The sequence below is a fragment of the Microcaecilia unicolor genome, chromosome 7 (genome assembly GCF_901765095.1).
Source record: "Microcaecilia unicolor chromosome 7, aMicUni1.1, whole genome shotgun sequence".
NCBI lineage: Eukaryota > Metazoa > Chordata > Amphibia > Gymnophiona > Siphonopidae > Microcaecilia > Microcaecilia unicolor.
Window position 1 is genome coordinate 115,135,692 of NC_044037.1, and position 24,932 is coordinate 115,160,623.

The 24,932-nt window shown below is 44.1% G+C and overlaps 1 protein-coding gene across 1 annotated transcript in view; it reads left to right on the forward strand.

Annotated features, from left to right (window-relative positions):
* Positions 1-24,932, forward strand: part of STK36 (serine/threonine kinase 36) — a 385,051-nt gene that overhangs the window by 5,460 nt on the left and 354,659 nt on the right. Inside the window, exons 4-5 of the mRNA XM_030208993.1 lie at positions 4,949-5,026; positions 5,633-5,763. Of these exons, the coding sequence (XP_030064853.1) occupies positions 4,949-5,026; positions 5,633-5,763 (209 nt within the window). The remainder of the gene's footprint in view (positions 1-4,948; positions 5,027-5,632; positions 5,764-24,932) is intronic.

A 24,932-nucleotide genomic window follows, 5' to 3' on the forward strand; every position in this document is an offset into this window, starting at 1 on the left:
TACTCTGATTTAGCTGAGTTTAACCTTATTTTATGATAATACATTCCAGTGATGTAGCTACAGGTGGCATCGGGGGCCCAGGTGCCCCCATTCTTGTCTCAGGCCCCCACAGCAATGGTGGTCAACCAGGTGCCTGTGTGTCCGTGCAGTGCACCCCGGGCCCCGACTGTCACGGACACTCCCGATGCAGGTGTTTCCCCTTCTCCTTCCACCTCGCCCTCCGTAGCGGCACCACAGTGATGGAAGCAGGGTAGAGCTGCCTCAGAGCCTCGGCCTTCCTTGGAGCATACCCTGCCCTTGTCTGATGTAACTTCATTTCCGCCCGTCATCGCAGAAACAGGAAGTTACATCAGAGAAGAGCGAGGTGTGTTCTAGGGAAGGCAGAGGCTCCAAGACAGCCCTGCTTCAATTGCTGAGGTGCTGCAATGGAGGCAAGGTAAAAAGATTTAGGGAGGGAGGGAGGGATGCTGGATGCAGTAAATGAAAGAAGTGTTACTCTGCTGGGTTGGACTGGAGAGGTGGGAGGGAGAGATGGAGAGAGGTGTCCTGGACCTCAAGGAGGTTAGATTGAGAACAGGAGACAATATGAACCTATCTACTCCATTATATGGGCTGAGACCACCCAAAACAATAGCAAAAGATTATTAGAAATAAGGGACTGCCTTTGCGTGGTCCATCTGTAAAAAACTCAAATCCAACTGTTCCAGTTGGATAGGCAGTGCACAAAAGGTGGAGGACAAAAGTTTTTTTTTTAAAACTTATTTGACAGCTTTTTAATTTATTTGAAATCTTCCCATATGTAGATATAAATATCATGAAATAACAATTAAATATCACTAAAACAGCTTCAAAAATTATTGTAGCTGGTATAAACTCTGTATTTTGTGCTCATTTTTCTGCACTGTTCTATACAAGACAGATGGCCAAATTTCTGTGAGGATAGCCTGTTTCTCGATGGGTTCATCTGAACTGTTGTTGAAATCTACCTGGTTATAAAGATGAAATATATTGAAATTAAATGGAAGTAAAATTAAATTCTCCTTTCATTGGGGCATGTGGAATCACATCTTCATCTGTTTTGTAGAAGTTTACATTTTAGATACACAAATGGATTATTCAGTTTTGAGCCTATTTCAGGGACAGGTGGTTTTATAAGTCAAAATATTGTGAACACTTTCCACCCTAAAAGGTGGTTTTGTGGCTGTACATGAATAATTGTAATCTCATATAAATAATTCTCACCTGCAACATTCTGAAGCTGACTCTGTGGGAGGGAAACACTGAAGGCTAGGCTGTCAGCAACACTCACTCTCACTCATGCACCACTCACTCTCACTCATAGACCCGCCCTCAGCCATGCCCCTTTCGGACATAATTCGCAACCCCAACGTTCTAAATGAAGCCTCAACCGGAAGTGTGAGGCGCCAGAGATATCTGTTTTTGACCATTACTGTGTGCCCCACCCTCGCGTCACAACGTGATGACGTTGAGGACGGCACTCAACCAATCGCATGAGGCAGGCTGACTGATCGAAAACAAAAAAAAAACACCAGCTGACGCGAAGGGAGAGGAGGACATTGAGGAGAAACAAAGTAGGTAGCCCACCAAGCCACCCCCCCCCTAACGACTCACTCACTGAGGCAGGATGAGTGATAGAAACCCGCCCCCCTGCTGAAGCAAACGGAAGGGAGAGGACCACAGCCAGGAAAAACAAAGAAGCTATGGCTGAAAAACAACTCTGTCTCACAGAGCAATAGACTGATGCAGCCTCAGAGTTTGCACACGCTGCCCCCACCTCTGATACTCAAATCCTTTACAAAACATTAATAGCAGAAGGTCATTACCTTGCTAGCACCCGTTTCATTTCAGTCAGAAACAGGTCTTTTTTACTAGTATTGAATAAATAAGTAAGTATATGTTTGTGTTCATAGTCATGCATCCAAAGGTTATATAATCCTTTTACGAAAGCCAGTTAATTGTTTAACTTATTAGTGAACATAACCACAAAGGCATGGTATGATCACATTTTCAATATTGTAATACTAGAGCCAAGCTAAGGAACAGGTTATTTTGAGTTAGTCTTCACTGGACCAAATGTTTCCTTGTGCCATCACCATCCAGCTGGCTAGGCAGTGCCTTAAAAGGTGGAGGATAAAGGATTTTTAAAAAAACATTTATATCCCTCATTATCCTAAGCAAACTTGGGTTCAATGTGGCTTACATTTGAAAATACAGTGAGACAGAATGATAGAATTCAGTAACATCATGGGAGCAAGTAGATGGATATGTCTGAAACATTTAACAAGTTGAGATTAGCATATATACCCAACTGGGCATTTAATCCTTTAATAATGCTGCATGCTCAGAAATTATAGCCATATGTATAGACAGTTATTCAGACACTATCACATGCACACACCAGAACATGCATCCATACACATTGCAAAAGTAAATAACAACTTCTGTAGAGTACATTCAAAACTTAATTTTTATTTTCTTGTTTCCATCTTCCAAAATTCTAACGGCAGATGTACAGATCAGTAGGACCAAAGCACTCCAAAACAAGTAAAGTCAGAAACAACACAGTTTATACCTAATTGTTCAACCACCCTTAGGATTTGCCTTTTGGTTTAAAAAGCAACGTAAGGTCTGGATAAACTAATTAAAACAATCAAAGTTTAAAGCAAATGCCTATAATATGTAATACTTGGTTGCAATAATGAAGCAGTGTTGGAATAGTCACATAGCAAGCAGTCTGAGCCAACAGATTTATTTGCCACTGAATATAATTAACTGTGTATGAAGAGAGCTAATAGTGTGCTGAACTGGACAATGTTGGCACATTTAGACTGCCTCTATTTGTTGAGCACCTGATTCTCATAACATGATGTCTGTTTTGGTGGCTCTTTACTAAGTGAAAACATCTCTGCATGAATACGTCAAGTCCCCATAACCAGCTCCTCCAAATGAAACAATGATTACAATTTAGAATTAATTACTACTATAGAGATCCGAGGATGTGGCTGACTGGTTAAAAGCCTGATTCTTTATTGAAGCCTGATTTAAGGTGATGTAGACTGGATCTGATGGATCTGGGGTATCAAGATTTTATCTATTTCCCTATATTCATGTTTTATTGGTGTTAGTGCTAAGGGGAGGATGTTCATCTGCTCTGTTTTGTTCCCCTACCCTTTCTCTGATTTACTTGCGTTCAGATTGATGGACCTAGTTGAGCAAGAGGTGCTTTATTTTTGTAACAGGTGTAAATGTTTGGAATATTGACATATAGATGCATATTACACATGTATATACTAGTATGCTGTCTAACTGCTATTCGGTAAATACCCACCTAATGAACATGGCTCGTCTTTGCGGAGTATATTATAACACTGTTGCTGGAGACACTGAGGGGCATTTTCGAAAGGAACATCCAAGTTTTGATGAGGATGTCCTCGCAAAATGTCCCCATCCAGGGACGGGGAAACCCATATTTTCGAAACAAGATGGACATCCATCTTTCGTTTCGATAAAACAGTCAGGTATGGCCAAATCCTGAAATCTGGTCGTCCTTAGAGATGGTTGTCCCTAGATTTGGTCATTTTCTGATTTTCAGCGATAAGGGAAACCAAGGACGTCCATCTCAGAAATGACCAAATGCAAGCCGTTTGGTTGTGGGAGGAGCCAGCATTTGTAGTGCACCGGTCCCCCTGATATGCCAGGACACCAACCGGGCACCCTAGGGGGCACTGCAGTGGATTTAATAAATTGCTCCCAGGTATATAGCTCCCTTACCTTATGTGCTGAGCCCCCCAACCCTCCCCCCCCCAAATCCCACTACCCACAACTGTACACCACTACAATAGCCCTTACGGGTGAAGGGGAGCACCTAGATGTGGGTACAGTGGGTTTCTGGTGGGTTTTGGAGGGCTCGCTGTTCCTCCACAAATGTAACAGGTGGGGGGGGGGGGGGACCTGGGGCCGCCTGCCTGAAGTGCACTGCACTCACTTAAATTGCTCCGGGGACCTGCATACTGCTGTTATGGACTGAGGCTGGCACAAAATATTTTGAAAGATGTTTTTTGAGGGTGGGAGGGGGTTGGTGACCACTGGGGGAGTAAGGGGAGGTCTTCCCCGATTCTCTCTGGTGGTCATCTGGTCATTTCGGGCACCTTTTTTGCCTTGGCCGTAAGAAAAACATGACCAGGTAAAGTCGTCCAAGTGTTCGTCAGGGACGTCCTGTTTCTTTCGATTATGGGTCAAGGACGTCCTAGTGTTAGGCACGCCCAAGTCCCGCCTTCGCTACGCCTCCGATACGCCCCCTTGAACTTTGGCCGTCCCTGCAACGGAAAGCAGTTGGGGACGTCCAAAATCAGCTTTCGATTATACCGATTTGGACGACCCTGTGAGAAGGACGTGCTTCTCTTTCGAAAATGAGCCCAACTGTGTCCCACAAATTTTTAATATTTCTTGGGTATCCAGATAATTTATTTGTTGGTTTTATTTTGGGGTAGAGAATGCATTTTTATTTTTATTTCTCTTTTGCTGTAGTACTTACAGAGAATGTGATTTCTCTCTCTTTCTTGTTCTAATTTTTGGTACTTTATTCTGTAATTATTGAGGGTTTGTCTGTGTTCTGTGTGTAACTGAAGTAAGATATTTAAAAGTGTTAGTGTTTTCAAAGTTTTCATAATGTTTTCATAATGTGTTTTCATAATGTGGTTTGTGTTGATGCAAAACAGACTGTTTACTTAGAAATCCATCATAAAATTCATGCTAAGGCATTATTTAGGAGTATACCAAGCAGTACTCACACTTATATGCCTAGTGCCCCCCCCCATGTTAACTCTGCCCCCCCCCCCCCCCAATTGTCAAGTCTCCTGATACATTCAGCGAGAGATAAACTGTAAACTGTTTCTTAGAACAATTGCCACATGCTTTCTTCCCATAGGTGGTGGTTGTCACAGAATATGCAGAAGGGGAGCTCTTCCAGATCCTGGAGGATGATGGGAGTTTACCAGAAGCACAGGTAACATATAGTGACAGTGGTGTAAGAGTCAGGTATTATTTATTTATTAGGATGTATTTACTGCCTTTTTGAAGGAATTCACTCAAGGCGATGTAGGTATGGCACAAGGTCGCACGTACATTGTCATCGGTAAAACCAATAATTGCAATTTACCTTCTAAGAGAACACCTGATTTTCTGGTTCTGTTTTGAAACCGTTGGACCTCTTTCTCTTTTTCTTTTTGCTGTATTAGGCCTGCGATGTGTAGACTTGTTTTATAAGATTGTAATGCAGAAATTTTCAGCCTAGTTCTCGGGAATTGTCCAACCAGACTGGTTTTCAGGATATCTACAATGAATATGCATAAGATAAGATTTCTATACAATGAGTGCAGTGCATGCAGATTTATCTCGTTTATATCATTGTGGGTATTCTGAAAACCCAACTGGTTGGGCATGTTCTGAATCTAATTTGAGAACACCTAATATAATGTAAGCCCCTCTACCTGTGGCACTTACTCAGCCTTTCTAAATGTAATGACTGTTTACAGCCTTTTTTCAGGACTTACTCCTTGGATGCAGTTTAAGATTTGAAGCAAAGTTTATATATGGTGGTTCTTATTTGCAGGTACAAGAGATAGCCTGTCACCTGGTGTCTGCTCTTTATTATTTGCACTCTCACCGCATCTTGCACCGTGATATGAAGCCACAGAACATATTGCTGGGAAAAGGGGGGATTGTTAAACTCTGTGACTTTGGGTAAGTACTCTGAGAAACTAAGAGCACCTCTAAATATAGCCCTTTGGTATATGAAAATCTCAGGCATCTAAGAAACCAAAATCTCCTATCATAGTTATTCAATATCCCAGAAATCAAGAGCCTTTCATCTATAGTACTCCATACTCCAGAATTCTGGGTACCTTGAGAAAGCAGGCATCTTCAAAATACAGCAACTCTACTAAAAATATGACTCCAAAATGCTGGGTTCCCAAAATTTGAATATACCCCCAAATCTCAGATCAAGAAACCAAGAGCTTTCATAATGAATATTTATTGTACATTATCTGCTGTAGAGCCCACTTTGTCCAATGGGCTCTGTGGTAAATAAAGCATGATTTTAAAATGACAGCTCCAACTGCTGTTTTGCTTGCCTCTGTACTTGACATGAAATGAGATTGAAGGGGGGCAGACTCAAGAAAAATGTCAGGAAGTATTTTTTCACGGAGAGAGTAGTGGATGCTTGGAATGCCCTCCCGCGGGAGGTGGTGGAAATGAAAACGGTAACGGAATTCAAACATGCGTGGGATAAGCATAAAGGAATCCTGTGCCGAAGGAATGGATCCTCAGGAGCTTAGTCAAGATCGGGAGGCGGGGCTGGTGGTTGGGAGGCGGGGATAGGGCTGGGCAGACTTATACGGTCTGTGCCAGAGTCGGTGGTGGGAAGCGGGACTGGTGGTTGGGAGGCGGGGATAGTGCTGGGCAGACTTATACGGTCTGTGCCTGTGCCAGAGCCGGTGGTTGGGAGGTGGGGCTGGTGGTTGGGAGGCGGGGATAGTGCTGGGCAGACTTATACGGTCTGTGCCCTGAAGAGCACAGGTACAAATCAAAGTAGGGTATACACAAAAAGCTGCAAATATGAGTTATCTTGTTGGGCAGACTGGATGGACCATGCAGGTCTTTTTCTGCCGTCATCTACTATGTTACTATGTTACTTGTTGCCGCTATCTGATATTCAAAGGTTTTTTGGGAGGACAGGGGTGGGGTTATAATTGATATTGTTTTTCATTTTCTTGTTTATAACTTAATAAAGAGATTTTTATAATAAAATGACAGCCCTAAGGATTTTTATGTGTTAGTGAAAGAGGGGTCCTCCCAGGATATGAATATTTAAAAACTAGAGGTATCCTTTTGGGGTTATTTCTCTCTATACTCCTACAATTCCCTAATTCTCTTCTCAGTTATCTATTCATGTTGGTCCCCCTTATTTTTTTCTACATTTACTTAATTACAGTTTTTAAGATACAGCTTTCAAACTTTGAATGTAAAGTTGATTATCAGGTGAATTTTCGAAAGAGAAGGGCGCCCATCTTCCGACACAAATCGGGAGATGGGCGTCCTTCTCTCAAGTTCGCCCAAATCGGCATAATCGACAGCCGATTTTGGGCGTCCTCAACGGCTTTCCGTCGCGGGGACGACCAACATTCATGGGGGCATGTCAGCACCGTTCTGAAGGCGGGACTGGGGCGTGATTAAGAGATGGGCGTCCTCGGCTGATAATGGAAAAAAGAAGGGCGTCCCTGACGAGCATTTGGCCGACTTGGTCCATTTTTTTTCATGACCAAGCCTCGAAAAGGTGCCCGAACTGACCAGATGACCACCGGAGGGAATCGGGGATGACCTCCCCTTACTCCCCCAGTGGTCACCAACCCCCTCCCACCCTAAAAACAAACTTAAAAAACATTTTTTCCAGCCTCTATTCCAGCCTCAAATGTCATACCCAGCTCCATGACAGCAGTATGCAGGTCCTTGGAGCAGTTTTTAGTGGGTGCAGTGCACTTCAGGCAGGCGGACCTAGGCCCGTCCCCCCCCTACCTCTTACACTTGTGGTGGTAAATGTTGAGCCCTCCAAACCCCCCCCCCCAAAACCCACTGTACCCACATGTAGGTGCCCCTCTTCACCCATAAGGGCTATGGTAGTGGTGTACAGTTGTGGGGAGTGGGTTTTGGGGGGGGGGGGGTTGGGGGGCTCAGCAGCTGCAAGCAATTTCTGAAGTCCACTGCAGTGCCCCCTAGGGTGCCCGGTTCGTGCCCTGGCATGTCAGGGGGACCAGTACACTAAGAATTCTGGCTCTTCCCACGACCAAATGGCTTGGATTTGGTCGTTTTTGAGATGGGCGTCCTCGGTTTCCATTATCGCCGAAAACCGGGGACGACCATCTCAAAAACGACCTAAGGACGACCATCTCTAAGATCGACCTAAATTTGCTGATTTGGGCGTCCCCGACCGTATTATCGAAACAAAAGATGGACGCCCATCTTGTTTTGATAATACAGGTTGCCCCGCCCCTTTATGGGGCCATCCTGCCCTCGCATGAAAACTTGGGCGCCCCATTCGATTATGCCCCTCTATATTTGTCTGTCTCTGGGAAAAGGTGACTAAAGTCTCAGATCCAGAATATTGAGAGTGGCCAGTTTTTCATGTCATGGGTCCATAAGCAGTCCGAAAAAAGTTACACATTTGAATTTCTGTAACTTAAAAAAATTTTTTTCACATAAAAAGATGCAGTTTGGACTGTGGTATTACAATTGTTTGCTCTAACAGAATAAATTAAAACCTAATTTTTTGTTTCTGGTGACTTGGGCATGGGTTTAGCTTGGTGGGGGCAAAGGAGGCAATGCCTCCTGAAAATTTGCAGGTATGGCATTGGAAAGGGGAAGCCCTCAAAGACCCATCCAGATTTTAAGCACCTATTCTGCTGGCACTACCTCCCTGGGATCTTTTTGTTTTCTGTTCCCTACTCCGCTGTCATTTCTCCCTGGCCCAGGAACTCCTCCCACCAAACCCCCCTTTCTTATCATCCATGCCAGATCAGTCCAGACAAGGGGATTATGTCCTCCTGCCAGCAGTTGGAGACAGAAAAAACAACTCAGAGCTGAGTGCACTTCTCCTTCTAGGGGGCCAGTGCTGTTTTCAGCTCCTCAATACAGTACAGTACAGTATCCGAATGCTGATGAATCAAATGTACAATTATCCGGACCAGTTTGGCCTGAGTGGGAACATGCCCACCCACATCACCCCCTGTCTCATTTCCCTCACCTGTGGCCCATTATCCATCCCCCTTGTAAGTCTACCATGTAGAACAGTACAGTACCTTCCCAGCCAATCATCCTTGTGGTCCTTGCAGTCTGCTGCAGGAAATGGCATAAATGGGAGTGGGGACAGCAGCAGAGAAAAGCCCGGCCCTTTCCTTTTCTAGCCCTTTCCTTTTCCTCCTGACTCACATGCAGCAGAGAAAAGCCATGCCCTTTCAGCTTGCGGGGTACACAGAAGAGAAAAGCTTTGCCCTTTCAGCTTGCGGGGTACACAGAAGAGAAAAGCTTTGCCCTTTCAGTTTGCGGAGATGCAGCAGAGAAAATCCTTGCCCTTTCAGTTTGCGGAGATGCAGCAGAGAAAATCCTTGCCCTTTCAGTTTGCAGGGATGCGGCAGAGAAAAGCCTTTCCCTTTCAGTTTGCAGAGATGCAGCAGAGAAAAGCCTTTCCCTTTGAGATTCACACAAGAATGAGAGCAGGAACCCAGCAGTGTTAAAAACGGCATCAAAGAGAGGAAGTGATGTCACGGTGCTAGATGGCCACCTAGATCAATAGCTCCCACACTTCCCTGCCGACAACAGCATAATCTGCTAACATCTGGCCTGCTATTTGCTTTTCTTCACCCTTTATTTTACCTCGAGATCCTGGTTGCAATGAGCAAGGCTCCATCTTCGGAAGGAGGGGGAACATCACTCTGCTCGGCAGTCCGGTTAGGGCCTTCACCACCATGTGTCGCCGGCTCCCCTTTGCTCGTCTGACTCAGACTCTGCACCTTCTCAAGCTAAAGCATGGGTAGCGCTTTCCAAGCAGGGACTTTTGAAAGAACTTGCAAAATGCCTTTAGGAAATCCGTGCTGAGATAGACTTCCAAGGAAAAAATCCTCGAGCGCATGGACGTCATTAGCACAGACCTCTGAGAATTGGGCAGCCGTGTGAAAGATTTAGAGGTACAGGTCAAGGAGCAGTCTGAAAAGCTGACTAATACAGACTCTCGCCTTTTATAAATTGTAGCTCATTATGAAGATTTACAATATAAAGTAGATGACTTAGAGAATCAGGGGCAGCAGAATAATCTCTGCTTCCGTTCACTTCCTGAATTGGGAGACTCTGAGGATGTTCCTACCATAGCACGGGTGATCTCTGAGAAATTGCTGGGAGTGGAGCCTGAATTAAATGGTCTCGAGATGGAGAGAGCGCAGAGAACTTTGGGGAAACCTGTTGATAACTGGCCCCGGGATGATATTGTGCGTTTTGCCTCATTTGCAGTGAAAGAATGCTTGTTGCAACGGACTTGTCAGTTATCCCATGTGGAGTATAAGGAGGCTGTCCTGGAAATTTTGTCTAAAGAGAAGATCTCCTACTGTTGGGCTTTCCCCTTTGCTCTTTGTTTTGATACTAATGAGAAATTGCACAGAGTTCGTCACCTTACGGAGGCTTGGAAGATTTTGCAAGATGCTGGACTGTTGACTAGCGCGGTTCCACCTGTTGTTATGGCTTCTTCCACTAGGGCCAAGCTTCAAAAATGGAAGCAGGTTTCCCACAAGATAAAGACAAATTCTGCACATGCTTGACTCTCTTTGGAGTGGCCTGGATCAGGACGTTTTGCAAGGATGTCCAAATCGAAACGTGGACGTCCCTTTCGAAAATGCCCCTCTATATGACCTGTATCATCTAATTGTGCGATTCCCCCCCCCCCCCCCCAAGACTTCACCACCCGGGCCAGCACTCTCCCAGGATTGACCCAAGTAGTTCTGAACAGAGGGGGTGACATTTCAGCAATTTTATTGCGAAAGGAACAACAATTTATTTTCCAGTGGCAAACGGTAGTTCCTAAAGGTTTGAATAAAGAGATTGATTGGTGGTCTCTGATACATGTCTGAAGGCATTAAATGAAGGGAGTGGTGTGTAGGAGCTAGACAGAGCATTCGTCTGCATTCTGCCAGTTCGGAGGAGAGAGATGAGCAGTCTTCATTACAGGTTCGCCAAAGAATATTAGTTAAAGCTAGTTAAATAAGAGGAAATGATATATGTTTTCTATGGCGAAGGAGTAGCCTAGTGGTTAGTGCAGTGGACTTTGATCCTGGGGAACTGAGTTTGATTCCCACTGCAGCTCCTTGTGACTCTGGGCAAGTCACTTAACCCTCCATTGCCCTTGGTACAAAATAAGTACCTGAATATATATAAAACGCTTTGAATGTAGTTGCAAAAACCTCAGAAAGGCGGTATATCAAGTCCCATTTCCCTTTCCCTATGGTGGTGTTATTGTGTGATTGGCATAATAAATGGTTCATGTTTCAGTTAACGTTCTCCTGAAGATGCCAGAGAAGGCGAAACGTGCCAGCATGTAGAGAATGCAAAGAATGAGGAAGAATGACTGCACTTTAAAGTACAATATAATTCACTATAAACAAATAACTGAGAGCATGACAAGGAAAGTGATTATTGCCTGATCATTAAAGGATATTGACAAGTACTATATATAAGACACCAAGAACATCTACCTGCAGATGTTGGATTTTTGAAAATGACTTTTGATTAGTGTTATAGTTGTATTTAATATGAATGAAGAGAGAGGCAGGAAGGTGGACTTTAGTGCTATGATGGCAGGAAGTAGTGCTATCTATGGAGCTGGTTTCCAGATCTAAGACATGCACTCAGTTCTGATTACTATTCACTATATAAAATGTTTTTTGATATATATGCATAAAATTATAGGTTTATGTATCATTTAACTACCAGACCCTTGACCATTCTTCTAACGTTTGGAGATCCCTTCTCATTGTTTCTACTCCCTTCAGGGTATCCACTCTGTTGGCTATCTTCGTGTCATCTGCAAAAAGGCAAACCTTTCCTTCCAACCCTTCAGCAATATCTCCCACAAATATATTAAACAGAATTGGCCCCAGCACCGACCCCTGTGGAACTCCACTGCTCACCTTCCTTTCCTCCGAGTGGATTCAATTTACCACCACCCTCTGCCACCTGTCGGTCAACCAGTTTCCTATCCAGTTCACCACTTTTGGTCCTAAGTTCAGCCGTGCCAGCTTATTCACGAGTCTTCTGTGGGGGACCTTATCAAAGGCTTTGCTGAAATCCAAGTAGATTACATCTAGCGCACATCCTTCATCCAGTTCTTTGGTCACCCAGTCAAAGAAGTCAATAAAATTCATTTGGCAAGGTTTTCCACTTCCTCTCGTCTCCAATCTCGCAAAACCTCTCCTGTCTCTAAAGATCTATTAAATAAATCTTTATGAGGTCCTGCCAAGACCTCTCTGCGCTCCCTCAGTATCCTGGGATATATCCCAACCGGCCCCATAGCTTTCTCCACCTTCAGATTCTCAAGTTGTTTATAAACTCTTTCGTCCATAAATGCGCAGTGTACATTCCATTTCCAGATATTCCCTCAGCAGCCAACCTTGGTCTTTCTCCAGGATTTTCTTCCATGAACACCGAAGAGAATTAATTGTTTAGCATGTTCGCGTTATCCTCCTCACTCTCCACATAGCCATTCTCATTATCGTTCAGTCTTGCAATTCCATTCTTATTTTTTCTCCTTTCTCCAATATATCTGAAAAAGGTCTTGTCACCTGTAACCATTCATTTAACAAAACAAAAAGGAGCAAGTTCCTACAGGCCATCTTTTTCTTTTGATGTAGGCACACGAAATAAAGATGTTAAATGCACCCAGTCATAATAGCCCTGACAAAATAGCCCCGACAAAACAGCCTTGTAACAAAATAACCCTTGACATTTCACACCCTAACAAAATAGCCCCGCCCACAAAACAACCCTTGACAAAATAGCCCCCTTAACAAAACAGCCCCGTAAGAAAAAAAAAACACATCACAAAAATATAATAAACTACAACTGAAATCTTCACTGATAAAGACTCCTACCAGCTTTCAATTGCATAAAGCATATATAAATAAACAAAATTCTATAGCTACAAACTTGTATTCATGATCTGTTCTTCTATTTAAAGAAACTATTCTTCCATCAACATGCTAATTTAAAAAAAAAAGAAAAATAATATTGTCATCATTTTCATAGTCTTACCAACCTTATCCTGTTTGGCAAGGTAAGATTATTAGGAGAAAATTGCTGTCCCGTATTCTGGGCAGCCTGATCGGGTCCTTTTGTCAGGGGGCTAATTTGTCAACGGTTATATTGTGGGCAGGCCATTTTGACAGTGGCTGTTATGTTAGAGACTATTATGTCGGGAGCTTTTTTTGTTTGGAGCTTTTTTGTCAGGGCTATTTTGACCAGGTAACGATGTTAAATGCTCCCAGTTTCAACCTAATTAATGTTTTTTTAAAATTGTGCTTATAAATATTAAATCTGATGGTTAAGTGCCTGATTCTCATAACATTATGTCTGTTTTGGTGGTCCTTTACTAGGTGAAAACATCTCTGCACAAATACAGGGAGTCCCTATAGCCAGCCCCTCCAAATAACACAATGATTTAAAATGTAGAACAAATTAGTACTCTAACCGATGAAACCAATACTTCCTCTGTATACATCTGTATGCTGTACAAACCAGCATGTTTGAAAATATAAGAGGGATTAAATAAAAATGCTACCAACAATAAAGAACAACAACTAGGATTCAGCAGCACGTAGGTTTGCTTGTACTGAGTGTATTAGATGACGGCTGCGCGGGGAAGAGGAAACGGCAACTAACTTAACTTTTTGTTGCCATCCTGTCTCCTATTTTCTTCAACCTCCTTGGTGGGACACAGCAAATCCTTTAATGGCATGGGGGCACAAAGTCTCTGTGATGCACACTACTGTTTTTTTCTTTTGCTGTAGTTATCTTGTTGATGAGAAGGAGCTGCATCAGGAAAAGAGGTGTAAGAAAGGGACACACTGTATCTGCTGGTAGAGGGGAAGAGGGAGACACTGGATCTGCTGGTGGGGGGGAAGGGTAAGACACTAGATCTGGTGGGGGGAGGAAGTAGAGAGAGAGAGGAGGAGAAGAAGGAGAGAAAGGGAGAGAAACAGCAACTGGAGAGAGGTAGGAAAGAGAGAGTGTGGAGGAGTAGCCTAATGGTTAATTCAGCAGCCTGAGAATCAGGTTTGATTCCCACTGCAACTCCTTGTGACTCTGGGCAAGTCACTTACCCCTCTATTGCCCCAGGTACAAGATAAATACTTGAATATAATATGTAAACTGCTTTGATTGTAACCACAGAAAGGCGGTATATCAAATCCCATCCCCTTTCCAACAAGGAGGGAGAGGGTACAGAATGAGCAGTGTTGTATAGTAACTAAGTAAATGTAACTAGTTACTGTACTTAAGTAAAAGTTTTGTCACCTTTACTTGTAAAGATGTACAGGATAACATTTGTTACTTTTACTGAAGTAATAATTTTGGCAGTTTTTACTACTTTTACTCAGTTACATCTGATGCTTGCAGTAAAAAGTAAAAGTGGAAGTGAGATTTAAATTGATGATTCCTCAGTAAACCAAATGAAACAGCAAAACCAGGAACAGGATTTTGGTATTGCAAATCTCGTATTGCAAACAGTGAATTGTTTCATCTTAAATTTTGCTGTTCAGTGAATATAGCCTATAAGACTTTAAAGTGGGGATGAAACTGATAGCAATTCATGGTGAACAGACTTATGTCTCTATTACAACAGACTGCTGTTCATCCCATACAAAATGTATCATTGGGGTGTCTGTCCACTGGATTGATAGAGTCTTTGGAAAGGAAGTCTTCTTATCCAACCTTAAGACTGAAGGGTTTCCACGTGTTTGATATTTTTGCATCAGTTTTCGAAGATATTCAAACAGAGTTTGACATCATATGAAAACTTGTTAGAACAACAACATCCAGTGATTCTGTGTGAAAGCCTTCTTTGTAATTGGACATCATGACAATGATAACAAAGATGAAGATGCAAGTGATGCAGATGATAATGACAATAATGATGATAAAGTATTCATTGCTATATAGAAGCAGTGGCTACAGGGGGGCCTTGGGGGCCCGGGCCTCGCCCAGGCCACCCCACTGCAGCCTCAGGCCCCTCCCAAACCCAATGTCAAGTGCCTGGGTTTTGGGCAATACTGGCTGCCCTCCTGCTCCCTGCTTCAACAGTTATGCCATCTCCTGTTCTTAATCTAACCACCTTGGACAGCTCTCTCTCTTACTCCCTTTTGGCTCCCTGCAGCACTGCCTTCTTCAATTTTCTGGGTCGCTGGCAGTGGCAGTGAGGTAAGCACACTGCCTTCGGCGGCCCTGAAGCTTTCCCTCTGCTTCAATTTCCTGTCCTGTATAGGCAGGACATCCTCAACAGAGGGAGAGCTTCCAGGGCCATCGAAGGCAGTGTGCTTACCTTACTCACACTGCCAGCGGCCCAGAAAATTGAAGAAGGCAGCGGTGCTGGGAGCCGGAACGAAGGGAGCGAGTAGGAGAGAGCCGACCAAGGAGGTTAGATTGAGACTGCTGAAGCCCATGAGGTTAATCTCCCTTTCCCTCTCCTCTGTACACCCATCATCCCCATTACATAAACAAAACAAGCAAATCTATGAGCATCTCTATCCATGTTGTTGTTTTTTATTGTTGTTGGTATTTTTATTTGATCTCACTTATATTTTTCAACATGCCGGCTTGGGCAGCATATGGATTTACACAGAGGGAATATTTAGTTTCATCGGTTAGAATAGTAATTAGTTGTAAATCGTAATCATTGTGCCATTTGGAGGGGCTGGTTATAGGGACTTGCTGTATTCTGATGTTTTCACCTAGTAAAGGGCCACCAAAACAAATATTATGAGTATCAAGTGCTTAACAATCGGGTTTCCTATCGGGTTTCCTATTTATAAGCACAGTTTAAAAAAAAAATCAGTAATTAGGTTGAGACCTGGGAGCATTTAACATCTTTTTTTCCTGTGCCTATATCAAAAGAAAAAGATGGCATGAGGGAACTTGCTACTGTTGTTTTGTGGATTGCAGCGGTATATTATAATTTCACAGAGAAGGTATTGAATAATGAGGGAAGGGTTTCCTTCATACAGAAGTTCTGTCCAGAGTCAGTCTTAATGTGCCAGCATTGTCCAGTTCAGCACACTATTAGCTGCCAAGTTAATACAAAGTTAATTATGTTTAATGGAAAATAAATCTATTGGCTTAGACTATGTGAAATTTCAATCACTGTTTCATTATTGCTATCAAGTATTACATATTAAGGACATTTGCGGTAAACTTTTTAAAATTTGTTTATCTAGTCCTTACATGCACATGGTTTTGCTTTTTAAACCCAAAGGTGAATCCAAAAGGTGGTTGAACAACTAGGTATAAACTGTGTTGTTTCTGACTTTACTTGTTTTGGACTGCTTTGAGTCCTACTGATCTGTACATCTGTTGTCTAGGATTTTGGAAGATGAAAATGAGAAAATAAATTTAAGTTTTGGATATACTCTGTAGAAACTGTTGTTTCTCCAAGGACAAGTGGGTTGCTTGTTCTCACATGTGGGTCGACGTCCGCATCGGCCCAGGAATTGGCATTTTGCAGGCAAAATATATACAAAGTTTTGCCAGAGTCTTCTGGCGTGCGTGTGCGTATGACTTCCCGCCCGTCGCGTGAGCGTGCTTCCTCAGTTTTCTTTTCTCCGCGTTGAGGTGCGGTAGGATTTTTTTCTGCGCTCCTCTCAGGTCCAGGGAAGAGTCTTCGCGAGTAATCGCTATTTTCTCCAATTTTTTCTTTATTTATTTTATTATCTTTTAAAAAAAAAGAGCTCCCGTAGTGTATTTTTAGTTTTGTCCCTTTTTAAAAGTTTCCTTTGTTTTTTTTGACGCGGCCGGGTTATTCCCTCATTTTTTTTGTGCCCCTTTTCTTTAACAGGCACAATCGCATCTTTTGATTTCGCCGAAGTTGTTTTCCCTTCCATGTCATCGAAGACACACAGCGGCTTCAAACTTTGTACTCCGTGCAACCGGACCTCTCAGGTACCGATACCCACACCTGGTGTATCCAGTGCCTTGGGCCTGACCATAGCCCAGCCGCTTGTAGTCTTGTGTCTTCGTATGAAGAAACGGACCCAAGCATCTTGAGAAGCCCAACAAGAGAAGCTTTTTGGGGCTCGGTCCGGTCCTTCGACATCGATACTGAGATCGTCGGCGTCAACATCGAAAGGAGCATCGACATCGGGAAGAGAGGTAATGGCTGCTGAGAGACCAACTCGCACAGGGAGCAGTGAGGCGTCAAGTGGGTCTCCACTTGCCTCGAGGCCTCCTGTTATTGCAGGCCCCCCAGGACTGACCTTCGTCGGACCTGGCCCCTAGGAGACGTGAGGATTCCACGTCCTCCTCATCTGTACCGAGGAGTCTCGATGACGGGCGTCGAGCGAAGGCGAAGAAGCACTGTCATCGTTCTCCTTCGACATATGGTACCGTCGGCGCCGAGAGGATGGCTCCCCCTTGATACAGGAGGTGCCGATGCATCGGTCTCCTAGCAGCCTGGTGCCTGCTCCCAAAACTCCACGGATTTTGACCGCCTATTCCATCGACCCCGCAGCCTTCTCCGATGGCGGCTCTCAACGAGCGTATCCGGGCCTTGTTTGCAGAACTTCTGGAAGGATTGCTGCGCCAGTCAGCTTCGGTGTCAGGGGTGCTTGCGCCTTCTGTACTGTGTGCTACAGCGGTGTCTGGCCCTTCACCTGCGGGTGAGGTCCCTGACCTCGGTGCCGCCTGCGGCATCAGCGTTGGCTGCCACCCAGGTCAACTCCCCTTTGACATCGGTGGAGGGAGCTTCGCCGCAATTGGACCGGGCGTCAGCCTCTCGACATCGCCATAGAGGACATCGTTACTCGGCATCAAGGCAGGTTCAGTGTCGAACCACCTTAACACAGGCTTTATCCAATACTGAGCAGGAGCGTTGGTGGGAGCCAGAGGAAGATCCCAGTTACTTTTCTTCTGATGAGTCCTTTGGGATTCCCTCTGATCCTTCTCCTCCGCCAGAAAGGAGACTATCTCCACCGGAGAGTCTGTCCTTTTCCTCTTTTGTCCGGGAAATGGCTATGGCTATTTCCTTCCCTGTGGAGGTTGAGGATGAGCCCAGGGTTGAGATGATCGAGGTCCTGGATTATTCTTCTCCACCTAAAGAGGCTGTGACAGTTCCTGTGCATAAGGTACTGAAGGAAGTCCCTATACGAAACTGGTCGGCCCCTCTGTCTGGTGCTGTGATCCCGAAGAAAGCTGAATCACAGTATCGGATCCACGGTGAACCTGGGTTGATGAGGTCCCAGTTACCCCACAATTCTATGGTGCTGGACTCCGCCCTCAAGAGAGCCAGGAGTACTAGAAACTTAGCTTCGGCGCCCTCAGGCAGAGACGCTAGAACTCTTGATTCTTTTGGGAGGAAGACGCATCAGGCTGCTATGCTCGCCACCAAAATTCAGTCTTACCAGCTCTTCATGAACGTACACTTGCAGAACTCGATACGGCAACTGTTGAGCTTGGTTGATGCACTCCCTACGGAACTGGCCGAGCCTTTTCGCTAGGTGGTCAGGCAGCAGAAGGCGTGTCGAACGTTCCTGACCAGGGGTACCTTTGACACTTTTGATGTAACATCCAGGATTGCTGCTCAGGGTATAGTGATGCGCAGACTCTCATGGCTGCGTGTCTCTGACCTGCATTATTTGGTCCAGGAGTGAATGGCAGATGTTCCTTGCTGGGGCACAACCTTTTTGGTGAAAAAGTAGAGGATCTTGTTGATCAGATCAAGAAGTATAACGATGCTATGGATTCTCTCTCCCACTGGGCGCCTTCTGCTACTGCCTCCTCATCTAGGAGGTTTTTTGGGGGGAAGAGGAATGCTCCCTATTCCTATACTAGGCGTAGGTACACTCCTGCTTCTCAGCAGCCTGCCCAGGCTCAGCCCCAGCGCGCTCGTTCTCGTCAACAGCATGTGTCTAAGGCCCCTGCTGCTCCCCAGCAAAAGCAAGGGATGAGCTTTTAACTGGCTCCAGTTAAGCATAACCTCAATAAAAGTGTCCGTAGCGGACGACTTACTGATTGGAGGGAGGTTGATATTTTTTCACCAAAGGTGGCCTCTTATAACCTCCGACCGATGGGATCTTCAAATAGTCTGGTTAGGATACACCCTCAATATGAAATCCAAACCTCCAAATTGCCCACTGGGAGCTCATTCTTACAGCTCCCAGCACAAGCAGATATTTGCAGAGGAACTCTCCACCCTTCTAAAGGCCAGTGCGGCCGAACCCGTTCCACCAGGGGAAGAAGGGCTGGGATTCTATTCAAGGTACTTCCTTGTAACATAGTAACATAGTAGAAGACGGCAGAAAAAGACCTGCACGGTCCATCCAGTCTGCCCAACAAGATAAACTCACATGTGCCATTTTTTGTGTATACCTTACTTTGATTTGTACCTGTCTTTTTCAGGGCACAGACCATATAAGTCTGCCCAACACTATCCCTGCCCCCCAACCACCCGCCCCGCCTCCCACCACCGGCTCTGGCACAGACCGTATAAGTCTGCCCAGCACTATTCCCGCCTCCCAACCACCGGCTCTGGCTCAGACCGTATAAGTCTGCCCAGCACTATCCCCGCTTCCCACTACCGGCTCTGCCACCCAATCTCAGCTAAGCTCCTGAGGATCCGTTCCTTCTGAGCAGGATTCCTTTATGTTTATCCCACGCATGTTTGAATTCCGTTACCATTTTCCTCTCCACCACCTCCTGTGGGAGGGCATTCTTGTGCAAAAGAAAACAGGGTGGATGCGTCCCATCCTAGACCTAAGGGCCCTGAACAAATTTCTAGTCTGAGAAAAGTTCAGGATGGTTTCCCTGGGCACCCTTCTTCCCATGATTTAAGAAAATGATTGCCTATGCTCTCTGGACTTAAAGGATGCTTATACACACATCTCGATACTCCCAGCTCACAGGAAGTATCTTCGATTTCGGCTGGGAACTCAGTACTTTCAGTACTGTGTACTGCCTTTTGGTCTGGTGTCTGTGCCCAGAGTGTTCACAAAGTGCCTAGCGGTAGTCGCAGCGTCGCTACGCAGACTGGGAGTGCATGTGTTCCCTTATCTTGACGATTGGCTGGTGAAGAGCACCTCGGAAGCAGGCGCTCTACAGTCCATGCGAATGACTATTCAGGTGTTAGAACTACTGGGGTTCATAATTATTTATTTATTTATTTATTTATTGCATTTGTATCCCACCTATTTGCAGGCTCAAAGTGGCTTACATAGTTTTGTTATACACAGTTAATCCTGGATGTCAGGTACAATTATTATTGTGCAGAGATTAATTAGGGGAAGAAGGAAGGAATTTAGTAGGAATATTAAACGATGGGTTTTCTTAGACTATGGGTTTTCAGAGGTGGATTAGTACAGTTCTGGGTTTTCATTGTAAGCTTTGTTGAAGAAATATGTCTTGAGAGATTTGCGGAAGATAGTTGTTTTGTTGATTGTCTTCAGGTCTCTAGGTAGTGCGTTCCATAACTTCGTGCTCATGTAGGAGAAGGTGGTATCATGCATCATCTTGTATTTTAGTCCTTTGCAGTTGGGGAAGTGCAGGTCAAGAAATTTGCGGGATGATTTTGAGGCGTTTCTCGGAGGTAGGTCCACAAGGTTTAACATGTAGATTGGGGCGTCTGCGTGAATGATTTTGTGTACCATTGTGCAGATCTTGAATGCAATACGTTCCTTAAGTGGGAGCCAGTGAAGTTTCTCTTTTAAGGGTTTTGCACTTTCATATTTGATTTTTCCAAATATGAGTCTGGCCGCAGTATTTTGGGCAGTCTGGAGCTTCTTGATGTTCTGCTCTTTACAGCCTGCGTACAGTGCATTACAGTAATCGAGATGACTTATCACCATTGACTGTACCAGGGTGCGGAATATGTATCTCGGGAAGAAAGGTTTAACTCTTTTGAGTTTCCACATGGAATAGAACGTCTTTTTCATCGTGTTTTTCACGTGAGCATCGAGAGTGAGGTTTCAATCTATGGTTACTCCTAGAATTTTCAAGTTTTGCGAAATAGGCAAGGAACAGTATGGTGTGGTTATGGTAGGGAAGCTTTTTGTGTTATGTTGTGAGGTGAGAACAAGACATTGTGTTTTCTCTGCATTTAGTTTCAGTTGGAATGCATCTGCCCAGGAGTGCATTATTTGGAGGCTTTGGTTAATCTTGTTGGTAATTTCATTTAGATTGTGTCTAAACGGAATGGAGATCGTGACGTCATCTGCATATATGTAAGGGTTGAGGTTTTCAGTTGCTAGAAGTTTAGCCAAACGTATCATCATCAGGTTGAATAAGGTTGGTGAGAGGGGGGATCCTTGGGGTACTCCACATTCAGGTGTCCAGTGGGGTGATCTGTCCATTTTCGTTGTTACTTGGTATGATCTTGTGGTCAGGAATCCTTTGAACCATTTGAGAACTGTGCCTCCTATTCTGAAGTATTCTAGTATATGTAATAGTATTTCATGGTCAACCATGTCAAAGGCACTGGTCATGTCGAATTGTAGGAGGAGTATGTTGTTGCCCCTTTCAATTTCTTGTTTAAATGAGTTCATTTCAGACACTAGCACAGTTTCGGTACTGTGATTTGACCGAAATCCTGATTGAGACTCGTGGAGAATTGAGTGGTTATTTAAGTATTCAGTAAGTTGTTTTGTTACTATGCCTTCCATGAGTTTGATTATGAGGGGGATAGATGCTACTGGTCGATAGTTGGTTAGATCCATTGTGGGTTTTTTTAGCATCTTTCGGTAGCGGTGTAAGTAGGATATTTCCTTTGTCCGTGGGGAAAAGTCCATTTTGAAGTCTATGATTTACATGATTCGTGATGTCTATTTTGAATTGTTTGGGTGCTGATCTTCTTAGACTGCTAGGGCAGATGTCTAATTTACATTGTGATTTGGCGTATTTTCCAAGCCAGCGTGAGATTTCCTTTGATAAAAGTGTGTTGAAGTTGGTCCATGATCGATCTGCTGGGTATTCTCCAGGTTTTGGGTCCAGGCATTCAAGGATATTTGTGTAATTTGCTTTATTGCTGGATATCATGAGTCGAAGCATTGTAATTTTTTCCTTGAAGTAATTTGCAAGATCAGTTGCTGATGGGGTCTGTGTTGTTAGAGGTAACTGTAGTAGTGTTTAGTAGACTGTTTACGAGTGAGAAGAGTTTGTGTGTATCCTTGTAATTTGGTCCTATTTTGGTTTTGTAATATGTCCTTTTAGTTTGTCTGATCGTTTATTTGTATTTTCTTTGTAGTTGTTTCCAATCTTTGAGTGTGTTTTCGTCTTTTTTTCTTGTTCCATGCTCTTTCTAGTCTTCTTACCTGTGTTTTTAGTTCTTTCAGTTCTTCGTTAAACCATGGTATTGAGTTTTTTCTATGTGAGGTTCTGGTTTGAAGTGGCACTATGTTATCTAGTATTGTTCTGCATCTGTTATCCCATTCTTGCAGAAATTGGGGTGAGTCTACAGGTGTTGTCCATTCGTCTGTGTAGAAGTGTTGCCAGAATATTAGTGAGTCAATTTTGCCTCTCGTAGTATAGGTTTGTTGTTTTTGTTTTTGTTGTGTCTTTTTTGTTTTCCAATGAAGGGAAATGTTTGCACCTTCATTGGAAAACAATGATCGGACCATGGCCTGGCTGTCCATTTTGTGTCTATTAGTGTGAAATTTGGTTCTAATGAGAATTTGTGGGTTATGATGTCTAGTGTGTGACCTTTCTTATGGGTGGGCTGTGTGTTTGGCCAGTGGAGCTCCCATAATTGGAGGAAGTCTTTGCAATCACGTACATTGCTTGCGTTCGTATCTTCAAGGTGAAGATTGATGTCTCCTGCTATGAGAACGTTCTGGGTGGACATACAAGTATTCGATATGAACTCCAGAAAGTGCGTTTGTGAGTCTTGCCAATTGCCCGGGGGTCTGTAAAATAAGATTAGGTTTAGGTGATCAGTTAGGTTGGGGTGGTTGATTCTGACTGAGGCTATTTCGAGTTGGGGAAGAATAGATTCTGCTGTTGTTGTGACTCTAAATTGAGATTTATAGATTATTGCTATGCCTCCTCCTCTTTTTCCTTCTCTTGCCAAGTGGGTAATTTTGTATCCTGGAGGACAGAGCTCTGATATTATTGGATCTTTGGGGCCATGGATCCAAGTTTCGCTGATAAGAAGGAAGTCGAGATGATCATCTGTGATCCAGTCGGTTAGTGTCGTGGTTTTATTGACTGCCTATCTGGCATTGATGTATCCTATTTGTATTTGTTGGTGGTGTTCAATTGGGTTTGAGGTAGTGGTAATTTTTATCAGTTGTCTGTCTTCTTGATGTATAAGTTTGTTAAGTTCTTTCATTCCTTTCTGTTGATGGTGATCGTGGCTAGTAGGTTTTTTGTGCAATTGTTTGATGTTTTGGATGGTCATGTTGTCTATGGGTTGTGTGAGTGGTTTGTGAATTTTGGGGGAGGTGTTGTCTATAATCAGGTTTCTGGGTGTGTGATGGGTTAGGGAGAGACAGTAGGTAATTATGAATAGTAATTTGCTGGTGTTCATATCAGTGTTAGTTATTTAGTTAGGTTCAGGATGTAGTGTTAGTCGACCTTTGAGTTATAGTTAAAATGTAGTATTATTCTAAGGGATGCCTAATCAGCAATTAAAGTGCATTAAAGATCTTGCTTCATTGTTTAGAGGGTAGAGGTTGGAGAGCACATCAGACATCATTATAATAGTAGTCATTACCATATTGCTATAGTTCATTACTATAGAGAGTGCTGCCGTAAGCAGTATGGTAATAAGCAGTACTGTATAGGCAGTGCAGTATAAGCATTACAGTATGAGCAGTGCAGTACAGTATGGGCAGTATGTTATAAGCAGTACAGTATAGCAGTGCAGTGTGAGCAGTACAACTTAAACACTGGGCATTACAGTATACGCAGTACAATATGAGCAGTGCAGTATAAGCAGTACAACTTAAGCAGTAAGCAGTGCACAGTGTAAACAGTTTACACAATGCAGTATAAGTAGTACAGTATTATTGTTAGGCGGTATAGAGGACTAATGATCTAATATGGTGTCTCAAATAGTTATTTAGCATGCATCGAATCCTGCAGCAAAGCCAAGCAGTGTGTTGTCGGATTGTTATTAGAGAGTGAGTTAGACATTCATTAAATTAGAGTAATCAAACGGGACACTAATATAGTCAAGTATCGATTCAGTAATAAAGTAGAACAGTAAGTCAATGATTGTGCCCTGTAGACATTAGAAGAAAGAAAAAAAAATCTTACAGCTTACTGCGATGCAGGTGTAGGTCAGCAGACAAGTAGACCCGCTGAAAAGCCCTGAGGTCTCATCTGGGCAGAGATGTGCAGCAGTAGAGAGTGCAAGTACTTTCAGTGCAAGCTGGAATTATTAAAATCTTCCACCTTGGTTCTGTCAGCTCTTCTGGCGCTGAGGTGCACAGTGATTTGGCCTAGTAGATCAGTAGGGTCGGTCATGGGCCGCGTTCGTTAACCCTCGTGGTGTTCTCTGTGGGTGGTCCGACGTTGTTCGCTTCTCGGATGGGAGTGTGGTCGTCGTTCTGTGCTTTAGTAGGGCTTCTTGCCACCAATATTGTATTGGTTCTTCCCCTGGTGCTTTGGGTCAGGCGTGGGCAGCGTTCGGTCCGCCTCGTGGTGCTTCACGTTGTGATTCGGAGCCTGTTCGGCCTCCGGACGGAGAGTACAAACGCTCTTCGGTCTCAAGGGCAGTGCGGCGCTATGGGGATAGGCTGAACCGTTCCAGTTCATATTCGGGCCTCCCAGGTGTGGGCCGCATCAATGGAGGTCAGTCTTTGCGCGGTTTTCAATCTCCCGGGGCTCTGGCAGGTTCCGATCACCGTTTCTGGGATATCAATCCTTCCTGGGGAGGTATTCCTCCTCTCCGATGCCAACGGGAACTTAGATCATGGACTCGCCGAATCAGTTTTGACAAGAGTTTCACGCAGTTACCTAGTCTCCCTGGGCTCCGTGGGTTAACTCCGTCTGATTACCGCTCTCCGGGGATACTGATCTTGCCTGGAGAGGTATTCCGCCTCTCCGAAGGCAATGGGGGATTCAGATCGTGGTTTTGACGGGGCAGTTCTATTTAGAACTCGGTCTCTGGCGGAGCT